Source organism: Schistocerca gregaria, chromosome 2 (genome assembly GCF_023897955.1).
Source record: "Schistocerca gregaria isolate iqSchGreg1 chromosome 2, iqSchGreg1.2, whole genome shotgun sequence".
Classification (NCBI taxonomy): Eukaryota; Metazoa; Arthropoda; class Insecta; order Orthoptera; family Acrididae; genus Schistocerca; species Schistocerca gregaria.
This window is the reverse complement of record NC_064921.1, coordinates 473765476-473777636: the sequence shown is the minus strand read 5'-3', so window position 1 is coordinate 473777636 and position 12161 is coordinate 473765476. Positions and strand designations below refer to the sequence as shown.

Here is a 12161-nt window from a genome sequence, read left to right as displayed (position 1 = left end):
CATAGTTTTTTGGTGAAATTTGCATCCAATTTTTTTTGTTTATAAATGATTAGACCTTCAAATTTAGAGTGTTGTCACACTGACTTACCTGAAAGTGAACCCATAGTACTTTCAAATTGACCTTTAAAAATGTGGTGAGGTGGGAGCCTTTTGGCTGGAATGTTTGCTTTTGCTAAAATTTCAAAAGCTTTATTTCAAAATGGTCTTTGCTTTATGCTTTCAACAAATGGTTATTTCTGTTGAGAAGCAGCACTATTTTTATGTATTTGATTTGAGGCATTTCTCGATGTTATTTTTCTTTTCCTGCCAAGTTAAATAATTAAAGAACCTGCAGAGTATTGATTTCAACCTTTTCTGGGCATTTATAGCTGTGTGACTCATACTCGTCAACTCTAGAAGGTACTTAGTATAGAAGTGGAACCAAAAATAACTCTGTTCGCATGTTGGGAGAGACTTTCGGCATGGTTGAAATGCATTAAAGGGTTTTGTTTTTTGGTTGCACTGTATTGCAGAGTGCGAAGGTTATAAACCAGCAATCAGCCATGAGCATAAACAAACTAGAATCTTGGCTGCCAGAGGGGAAAGGAACAGTGCAGGAAAACAAGCTGTCTCGCAGGGCAGGCAGTCTACACCTATGTTCTTTGTTTCTGCGAAAGCAGAACTTGACACGTCGTAGAGGTTGTTGGTCCTTTCTGGTGCTTTGGTGGTAGTAATCAAACTCCGTGATGAATCAGAATTAGTTTCTTCACACAGTTTAAAATAAGAAAAGAAAATGAGGAACACACCACTCGAAACATTCATTAGTGGTTACCACAAAATTGCGTGTTGATATAAGCAGTGTTGTAAACAAGGTAATTCACGCCTGATCTCTACCAGCACTTCATGCAATCAAAATTTAAAACACCTGCAACCTAAAAGTGCCACATTTAAGTGTCCGTATTATACCAACTTTTGAACTTTATGTATGTTTTTATTTGTTCTAAGTTGATAGGTCCCATGGTTGTGTTCTGTGTTGGATTATGTAGAATGTATCTTGTACCAGCTATTCATCTGCTCGCAATTGGTGTGACACCAGAGCGTTGAGTGGGAAAGATGAGTTTTGGTTCCAGGAATTGAGTACATTTTAAGTATTTATATGCAGAAAATGAAGAATTTCAAACTTTCTCTGATGAAATTGTTCATTTGGATGCAATTTGCTAAGAAGTAGCATTTATTAGAAATTTCATATTTTTGCATCTTGAGTCGGAATTTGCATTTATATTCGCATTTGTTAGAAATTGCAAATTTTTCGGGGCCCTACACATTGGGCTGCTGCAAGATTGGCTCACGAAGACTAATATTTTAAAACTACAGTAATTATCTTCACATTTTCTGTCAATTTTTTGCCGTAAGTTAATGTTATATTTATTTGTAGTTGTAAAGTTGGTTACATTTGTGTGTATATTTTCTGAATGTGTATTTATGGAAGCAGTTTGTGAATAACATTGCAGTCCTGGCACCAGCTGTGTAAGTAACTACCTGCTCAGTTGAGTTTATACTTCTATATTATTCTCTTAAATTTCAACAAGATATTTGCTTACTGTACTCTGAATGCATAGTGAGTGTGTTTACTGGTTAATCAAATATCTAATATTTTTGTTTATTGATGAGCAGCTACCAACAACTGCACCAATGATTTAATTTTCTTTAAGAGTGTTAGTGGTGAATCACAATTCCTTATGTTATATAGTTAGTAGATGCTTGTCCGATAATATGCACCTCCTATTGGAAGATTAAATACCTAACATTTTTTTATGATAAAAACATCCTTTATAAGCCTAATCACGAATAGTCTTATGTAAATAAATTTAATTAACCACTCTTCTCTTACTGTGTGAGCTAAATTTGCATAATCTCAGCAACAGTTTTATCTCCTTGTTACGTTCTTGAGGAAATTATCATTTTTGTTTTCTCCATCAGAAAATATCTTGATAGATGTCAACTTGTGCAAATGTCAATAACTGCTGTGCAAGATTTGTAGCAAACAGGTTATTGTAATGTTTTTGTACCAAAATTGAATCACCAGAACTTTTCTGTACCCCAGCTTTATTATTTCATCAAAGATTTTCACGCACTGTACACACCATAACATAAGGTTGTGTATAATTTTCAATAGATTTTCTCTTACATCACAAGCATTCTGCTAGTTTGTTAAAGTCTCTGTGAATATCTCTCCCCATTTGATAGATAATGTCACATAAATATGTACTCTTTAAAGGTATTAATTTTCTTCTGCTCACTAAATTGCCATAGACATCAAACAAATCATTGCTGAACTGTGTCTACAACGGCAGTGTGCCAGTGCAGTTCCATGTGAAAAACACCAAATAACTTGTAAAGATTGTTGACGTTAACTGGAACTTAAAGTTTCTTTCAGTTTACTATTTTTATTTTATTTGTTTATTTATTTTTGACTGGGGCACACTGTGTATATTATTGGTATTAAGATGAGTTGGTTTTAAATAATCATCTCTCACTAGAGTAGTGTTTCATTGTAATTTTATATGTGATGAGGCAATAAATTTGAATGGGAAGGCACTGAACTGGAGTTGCAAAACAATTGTCATTAATCTATAGATGCACTCATAAGCAACCAAGACATGCAGGAAAGGATTCCGACATTATTCAATGCTACAAGGAGAAAGTATAATGATATTATAGATCAGAGGTTTTCTGTTTTCCTGACACTGGTTATTGAACTAACAAGCCAAAACCTTAGGACCACCTGAGTAATAATGTTCTGGTCCAGTTTTGGAATAGAATACATTAGCGATTCTGTGATCTATAGAGTCAGCAAGCGCTTGATAGGTCCCAGCTGGTGTGTGCTGCCAGATGTCGTCGTCGTCCCCCCCCCCCCCCCCCCCCCCACACACACACACATTCTAACAATTCCCATAAATTATGAGCAAGTGGAATTTGGGTGCAGAATTGGCACCCAGTTGAATCTCATGTGTATTCCATTGGGTTCAGATGACACAAACTAAGAAACCAAGAAATCAACATGATCTCACCATAATGCTCCTCAGACCACTGTGACACAATTCTGGCCTAATGACATGGACAGCTATCTTCCTGGAAGAAACCATCACTATTGGGAAAGACTTCACATTTGCAGAGATATATGTGGTCAACAGTATTGTTCTCATAGACCAGGGCTGTCATGGCACCTCTGATTACTGCCACAAGTTCTGCTGAACCACAAGTTGATGTGCACTGTAGCATAATACCACCCCCACCAGCTGTTGGGTGGCGCATGTTCGCAAGAGTCTTTTGCCTGGATTGTGGCGTAGCTGGACATGTCCATTGATTTGATGTAACAAAAATTGTATTCATCCAATGTGGGGAAAAATTTCCATTGATCCAGGGTCCATTCTGTGTAAAGTTGAGTAAAAAACATAATGTAATCGAAGTGCCACCAAGCTTGCTCCCAGCATTTTGTCTAGTAGCTGATATCTGCATAATTTATCTGAAAGAATTTAAAGTTCTTCTCTAGTTGGTTTGTGTAACAATTAAATCCCTTTTTGTTAATTTTGTACACTAAAGAGATTTCTATTTGCATAAAAATATTTATTGACTCTGTATTTATTATGATTGAAAATTTGGGAAGTATATATTTGTGTGTAGACATTTGACTGTAAAATAAACCATATTTTATACCTAAAGAATATTTGTATGTAGATTCAGTAACTGGAATTAGCTACTGAAACACTACACGTACTTCCATAGGGTTTCGTATACATACTTTACACTGTAATATCAATATATCAGCACTGAGTATTGTTTCTTTTGCTGTGTATGATTGTGCCTAATCAGTAAGTGGTGGCATTCCGTATTCATCCATACATTATCTAGCCAACTCACATTATGAAAGAGAATCTCAATCAAGGGTATTAATCATTGTGCCCATAAACTTAATGACTTGCCTATCACAAACTTTATTTGTAGAACGAATTAACATTTAAAAATTATTAAAGATAATCTGTTACACTCTGTTGGTACATAAAAATGCAGCAGATGAACTTATTAAACATGAAACTAATAATAATAGTATCAGAATGGGATTGTCAACTTATTCTGCTTACCAACCATAAAAAAGGCCTCCTGGAACAGGTGTGGCAGACAGCAAATGGCTCTCTAACATTTTGATGTTTCTAACATATTTTCATCAGGATGAAGATAGCAGAAAAGTAAAAGTAAAGATATATACTTGTGCTGTATGAAAGAAAAGTTCAGTTGAGACCTTAAATTAAGGTGAAAGACAGGATATAAAAAAGATGACATTATGATCGAGAAGTCAAATTAACTTCTCTTTCCCTTCAGTATCTGCCTTGTACTCTCAAGTTACTAAATTTTGAATTTAATTTCCCCTAATTTACATCAGTGTGTATCAGAAATGCTGCTGTGATTGAGTTTTTATAATTTATGCATCTCTTTTCTTGCTCTCCATGTTTACCATGGTGAAATATTTTCAAAAGTCACCTGCCTCTTAATTTGTGTGTCTGTCAACCTTGCATCAGCCTTTCCTGTTTTTACAGTCATAAATGAACATCTTAGGTACTTTACAGGAAAACCACATCTTTGAAAAGAGTGCTGTTTTTCAGGCTACACTGCACGCTGTTGTTGGTCTACTAATGGTTGCTTAATATTTCCAGAAATAGGGTGATAACTATAAAAAACATCAGTTACATGTAAATACTGTATGACTGGAGATTTCCAATCCCAAATCTAGATAATCACATAATTTATAGGAGGAGCGAAGTGCTAAATGAATTATACTGTCAGTTTAATTTTCTAGATGCTGGGGTTCCCAATTTATTTACTTATGTGTGTGTATGGCTAGATAGGATCTTTGCACTAGGGTGTTGATTATCACTCTGAAACCCAGACAAGCTGCAACTTTCAGATGAAGATGTTTTTTGTTTCTTCTATTGTAATTGTGTATGTTACATTTCATCTGGAACATATTTATAAGGTTAGCCACAAAAACCATTGCAAAAGAAATGTCCCAATCAGTGCAAGAATTCCAATATCTCTGAAGAGATTTGCAGTTAAATACTTTAAACTGTACTCTCATTGCACTTTTTTTCAGAATAAATATTTTATTGACTAAAGTTGCCTTATCCCAATAGATAATTCCATAGTATACAGAACATGTTAGTGTTCGTGTATGAATGTGAACATAGGCTGAGGTAATAAGTGTTAAACTTGCAGCACAAAGTAATAAACCTGACTGCCAAGGCAATTTACAAATCTAGCACTGTTTTTCATTCATTCATTTATTATGAATAAAGTAGATGATGATCTGTTGTTTCAAAAATATTTTTAACTAAATAATCATTTGAAATATAACTATGTAAAGCATATTTTTAATTCTCTAGGGAGAGATTGATTCAAGGCTGATGAGTGCGTTATTCACAGGAGTCAATCGGGCATTCCCATTTGCTCGAAATGAAATTAACACTATTATGGAACATATTGATACACTATACAAAGTTGTGCATATAGCATCCTTCAATGTCAGTCTACATGCCTTGTGCCTGCTGTTCCATATCACTGACCAAGAAAATACATCAGCTGACAGGTAATATTGTGTGAAGATGTAATATTTGATAATTTATTATAGTTACTTGTCTTTCTACTTGAGAAGTCATTTGAGGATTTCCCTGTTGTTTATAGGCTTGTGTTATTTGTTCTTCTTTCTTTTATTTCTCCTTTCTTTATACATGCAACAAGGCACAAAATGGCCCACAAAAATAGTTTATTCTTAAGGCAAGATAAAAATAAGTTAGCAGAAAAACTGCTTGATTTTATCTCTAGTTCATAGTTATATCTTTTCTTGTTCATTTCCAGTCACTGTTAGTTTTTTATTTCCCACTTTTAATTTATGCAGATGATGCATTGTGAACAGTTTTAGCACTAAACATTTATCACTTTTTTGTGAAATGGATTGTATGGAGCAACAACATTGTGTTGTTGTGGTCTTCAGTCCTGAGACTGGTTTGATGCAGCTCTCCATGCTACTCTATCCTGTGCAAGCTTCTTCATCTCCTAGTACCTACTGCAACCTACATCCTTCTGAATCTGCTTGGTGTATTCATCTCTTGGTCTCCCTCTACAATTTTTACCCCCCACACTGCCCTCCAATACTAAATTGGCGATCTCTTGATGCCTCAGAACATGTCCTACCAACCGATCCCTTCTTCTAGTAAAGTTGTGCCACAAACTTCTCTTCTCCTCAATCCTGTTCAACACCTCCTCATTAGTTATGTGATCTACCCATCTAATCTTCAGCATTCTTCTGTAGCACCACATTTCGAAAGCTTCTATTCTCTTCTTGTCTAAACTATTTATTGTCCATGTTTCACTTCCATACATGGCTATACTCCATATAAATACTTTCAGAAACGACTTCCTGACACTTAAATCTATACTCGATGTTAACAAATTTCTCTTCTTCAGAAACACTTTCCTCCCATTGCCAGTCTACATTTTATATCCTCTCTACTTTGACCATCATCAGTTATTTTGCTCCCCAAATAGCAAAACTCCTTTACTACTTTAAGTGTCTCATTTCCTAATCTAATTCCCTCAGCATCACCCGATTTAATTTGACTACATTCCATTATCCTCGTTTTGCTTTTGTTGATGTTCATCTTATATCCTCCTTTCAAGACACTATCCATTCCGTTCAACTGCTCTTCCAAGTCCTTTGTTGTCTCTGACAGACTTACAATGTCATCGGCGAACCTCAAAGTTATTTACTATAAACAGTTTTGCCTTATACTCACAAGTTATTAAATTTGGTTTTAATTTCTTGTAATTTATATCAATGTCTATCAGGTGCAATTCTGTGAATGAGTTTTTGTAAGTGATGAATCTTCCTGCAATTAAAGTTTGTGTAGCATACTAAAATTGTGAGATGCAATTGTCCCCAAATACAGTTTTGCTTTTTACTATAGTAGAAGTTGCTGTCGGAAGTAGTTCATCTTGAACCAGAATTGAAGTGGATAGTTCCTGTGAGTTAGTATGGGAAGAAGTCTTTCCTGGAAACTGGAATAAAATAATAATTAGATCCTTTTACTGACCTCCCAACTCAGATGATTCAATTGCTGAACGGTTCAAAGAAAACTTGAGTCTAATTTCAAACACATACCCAACTTATACAATCATAGTTGGTGGTGACTTCAATTTACTCTCGATGTGTTGGCAAGAATACATGCTTAAATCTGGAGGTATGAGTAAAACATCATCTGATATTGTACTAAATGCAATCTCTGAAAATCATTTCAAGTAATTAGTTCATGAGCCCAATCAAACAGTAAACAGTTGTGAAAACACGCTTGGCCTCTTAGCAACAAATAGTCTTGAGCTACTAATGATTATCAAAGTGAATACAGAGATTAGTGAAGACATGGTTGTCATAGCGACACTGAATGTTGTAACTCCCAAATCCTTCAAAAAGAAACGAAAAATATACCTATTCAAAAAAGCAGATAAAAGTTCACTTGACACCTTCCTAAGAGGCAATCTCCACTCCTTCCAAATTAATAATGTATGAGGGGAGTTTGAAAAGTCCGTGCAAAAATAAAAACTACTTATATGTTTCCGTTAGACCGTTTTTAATTTTTTGACGTTGTCTCCTTTTAGACTTATACACTTGTCCAATGCTGTTCTAATTTGTTGATCCCTTTTGAATAATAGGAATTGTCCAAGTCTGCAAAATAGCTATTGGTTGCTGCAATCACCTCCTCATTTGAATGAAATCTTTGTCCCGCCATCCATTTTATCAAATTGGGGAACAAATGGTAGTCTGAGGGAGCCAAGTCCAGAGAATAGGGGGGGATTTGAAATGAGTTGGAATCCTATTTCCAGTAATTTTGCAACCACAACTGCTGAGGTGTGTGCTGGTGCAGTATTGTGATGGAAAAGGACTTTTTTGCGGTTCAATCGCCGGCATTTTTCTTGCAGTTCGGTTTTCAGACGGTCCAATAATGATGAATAATATTCACTTGTAATAGTTTTACTCTTTTCCAGATAGTCGATGAGGATTATCCCTTGTGAATCCCAAAAGACAGTCGCCATAACTTTTCCGGCCGAAGGAATGGTCTTCGCCTTTTTTGGTGCAATTTTTCCCTTGGTAACCCATTGTTTAGATTGTTGTTTGGTATCAGGAGTATAGTAATGTATCCATGTTTCATCCACAATGACGAAACAGTGCTTAAAGTCCTGCGGATACTTCCTGAACAGATGCAAACCATCCTTGCAACACTTCACACAATTCCATTTTTGGTCAAGCGTGAGCAGTCGCAGAACACATCCAAATGCAAAATCTTCGAGATTGGCGATTTTTTGGCAGAAGCTCAAAATTTAGTGCAGACTTCAATGCGAGATGTGTATAATAGTTTCCATGCCCAAACTTTGCCTTGAAACCTGACAGAAAATCCAAAGAGATTGTGGTCACATCTAAAGTATGCTAGTGGCAAGACACAATCAATGCCTTCTCTGTGTGATAGCAGTGGAAATACTATCGATGACAGTGCTGCTAAAGCAGAGTTACTAAACACAGCCTTCTGAAATTTCATCACCAAAGAGGACAAAGTAAATATTCCAGAGTTTGAATCGAGAACAGTTACCAACATGGGTATCCTCAGCGTATTTAAGTAACTTAAAAACTTAAATCTCTTAATAAGCAAGTCTACTGGTGCAAACAGTATGCCAATAAAGTTCCTTTCAGAGTATGCTGATGCAGTAGCTCCATACATATACAACTGCTCACTTGACGAAAGATCCATACTCAAAGACTGTAAGGTTGGATGAGTCACGCCAATATTCCAGAAAGGCAGTAAGAGTAATCCACTAAATTACAGACCCATATCATTAATGTTGATTTGCTGCAGGATTATGGAACATGTATTGTGTTCGACATTATAAATGTTCTTAAAGAGAATGGTCTATTAACACACTGTCAACACAGATTTAGAAAATATTGTTCTTTTGAAACACAACTAGCCCTTTAACAATGTAGGAAAAGATAGAATGATACTTACTGTAAAGAAGATTGTTAAGTTGTAGACAGACATGATTAAAAGATACTCACATATAATTTTCGGCCACAGCCTTCATCAGTAAAAACACACACACACACACACACACACACACACACACACACACACACACACACACACGCGCGCACACACAAACAAACAAACAAACAAGAAAGCACACGTCACATACATATGACTGCGAACTCCAGCATCTTGGCTCGGATTGCAACATCATGTGGGATGCAATTAGCAATCTGGAGGGGATGGGTAAGGGGAAGGGATAGTAGTGTATGGATGGGGAGAGAGATGAACACTGGTGGAGGTGCAGTGACTTGACTGCCATCAAGTGAAGCATCAGGAGGTTGTGGGGCAGGGAGATGGGGGGAAAATGTAACAAAAATGAGAGGAGTAGGGAAAGACAGGCAGATGCATTGTCAGATGGCTGCAAATAAACAGGGCGGGAGATGAGATTGAGGAGGAGATGATAGGGCAGAGGGGGTGGATAATGTTGGCTGAAGGGTGTGGGGACTGTATGTTACCATAGATTGGAGAGAAGGATCCAAATGGTCAGATGGCTCGAGTTGTGAAGCAGCCACTGAAATCAAGTGTGTTATGGTCAGCTGCATGTTGTGCCACAGGATTGTATACTTTGCTCTTGGCCACAGTTTGGCGGTGGCCTTTCATCCTGGTGGAGAGCAGGTTGGTAGTCACATCAATATAAAAAGCTGTGCAAAGTTTACAGCAGAGCTGGTAAATGACTTGGCTGCTTTCACAGGTAGTCTAGCCCCTGATGGGGTATGATAAACCTGTGACAGGACTGGAATAAGAAGTGGTGAGTGGTTAGATTGGAGAGGTTTTGCACATGGGTCTTCCACAACGATATGAAGAATGCTTCCATTGCACGGATCAGGAGAAGGAGAGTAGGTCTTTGATAAGTACAGCATTCTGCAGACAGAGGTTCCACCACTGTTGTTATGAATCACAGTGACTACCTGGCAGAAGGCCACCACCAATTGTCTTGACTCCTCCACCTATAAACCTAGCCAGAGTGATCCTATCCCAGAAGTGGATTACAAACTCCAATCCCTGTTTAAAGCCTTAGGCCCTTCCCAGAACATCTCTCCTGAATCCATTTCTCTCCTCACCCCTATTACACCCTGCACACCCACCTTCTAATTGTCCCCCAAAATCAACAAACCCAACAGTCCTGGACACCCCATTGTGGCTGGTTACTGTGGCCCCACTGAAAGAATTACAGCACTCTATGACCAATGCCTCCAACCAATTGCCCATAATCTGGCCACCTACATAATGATATCAACCACTTCCTTCACCAACTCTCCACCATCCCCATCCTTTTACCTCCTGGATCCAGCTCATAACTGTTGATGCCACCTCCCTGCACACCATCATCCCTCATGCCCATGGTCTTACTGCTATTGAACACTACCTCTCTCAATGTCCTTCAGACCCCAAACCCACTACCTCATTCCTCATACGTGTTACTAACTTTATCCTAACACACAACTACTTCTCATTTGAAGGGAAGATGTATAAATAAATCCATGACACAGCCATGGGCATCCACATGACCCTTCTATGCCAACTGTTCCAACTCCAGGAACAACTGAACCACATCCTTTGCCAGGGCTTTACTTACCTATCATCTTGTCATGGTGCCTTGAAATGAGGGACATCCTACCCAAAGCACTTCCTAGCACTCCTAAAGTGGTGTTCCATTGCCACCAAACCTTCACATTATCCTAGTCCATCTCTGTGCCACTCCCAATCCCAGCCCATTGCCCAGGAGCAAAACCTGCCCAGTCCACCCACCCCATCATTTCCTATTCCAGTCCTGTCACAAGTTTATCCTACCCCATCAGAAGCTGGGCCACCTGTGAAAAGAACCATGTCATTTGCCAGCTTTGCTACAATCATTGCACAGCTTATTATATTGGTACGACTACCAACCAGCTGTCCATCATGATGAAAGGCCACCTCCAAACAGTAGCCAAGAGCAAAGTAGACTATCCTGTGGCACAACATGCAACTGAACATAACACACTTGATTTCAGTGGCTGCTCCAGTACCCGAGTCATCTAGATCCTTCCCTCCACCACCAGTTCTTCTTAACTGTGCAGGTGGGAGATATTCTTACAACACATTCTCTGCCCTCATAATTATTCCGGCCTCAACCTATGGTAACATGCTGTCCTCACATCCTTGACCCAATAGTTTCCACCCCCTTTGTCCTATCGTCTCCTCCCCATTCTCATTTCCCACCTAGTTTATTTGCAACCCTCTGCCAATGCATCTACCATTCTTTCCCCATTACTCTCCTCTCTCCTTTTTGTTCCTTTTTCCCCCACCTCCCTGCTCCACAACCTCCTGATGCAGTCTAGTTCCTGCACACTCCACCAGACAGTGTTGTCTCTCTCCCCATCCATTCACTACTATCCCTTTCCCTTCCCCTTTCCCAACTCCTCTAGAGTGCTACTTACATACCACATGATGATGCATTCCAGTTCGAGATCTCGAGATGCCGGATTTGGCAGTCGCATGTATGTGAGGTGTGCTTGCTTTGTGTGTGTGTGTGTGTGTGTGTGTGTGTGTGTGTGTGTGTGTGTGTGTTTACTGATGAAGATTGTGGCCAAAAACTATAAGTGAGTGTCTTTTAACCATTCCTGTGTGCAAATGACATGTCTTCTTTACAATAAGTAGTGATCTACCTTTTCCTATGTTGTTTATTTATACTCCTATGTGGAGTTTCCATTGTCTGATGCCTAGCTCTTTACTCACACAAAGTGTTGAGTGCTATTGACAAGGGCTTTCAAATTGATTCTATTTCTAGATTTCCACAAAGTTTTTGCCACTTTCCTCACAAGCAGCTTGCAATCAGATTACTTGCTAATGGAATATCATTTCAGTTATGTGTCTGGATTCATGATTTCCTGTCACACAGAGGTCACAGTTAGTAGTAATAGACGGAAAGTTATTGAGTGAAACAGAAGTGATTTCTGGCATTCCTCAAGATAGTGTTATAGACCATCTGCTGTTCCTTCTCTATATAAATGATTT

At 38.2% G+C, this 12161-nt stretch overlaps 1 protein-coding gene across 1 annotated transcript in view; it reads left to right on the top strand.

The window, feature by feature from the left end:
* LOC126326497 (CCAAT/enhancer-binding protein zeta-like) overlaps positions 1 to 12161 on the top strand; it is a 177542-nt gene that overhangs the window by 54869 nt on the left and 110512 nt on the right. Inside the window, exon 8 of the mRNA XM_049995645.1 lies at positions 5418 to 5620. Coding sequence (XP_049851602.1) covers positions 5418 to 5620 — 203 coding nt within the window. The remainder of the gene's footprint in view (positions 1 to 5417; positions 5621 to 12161) is intronic.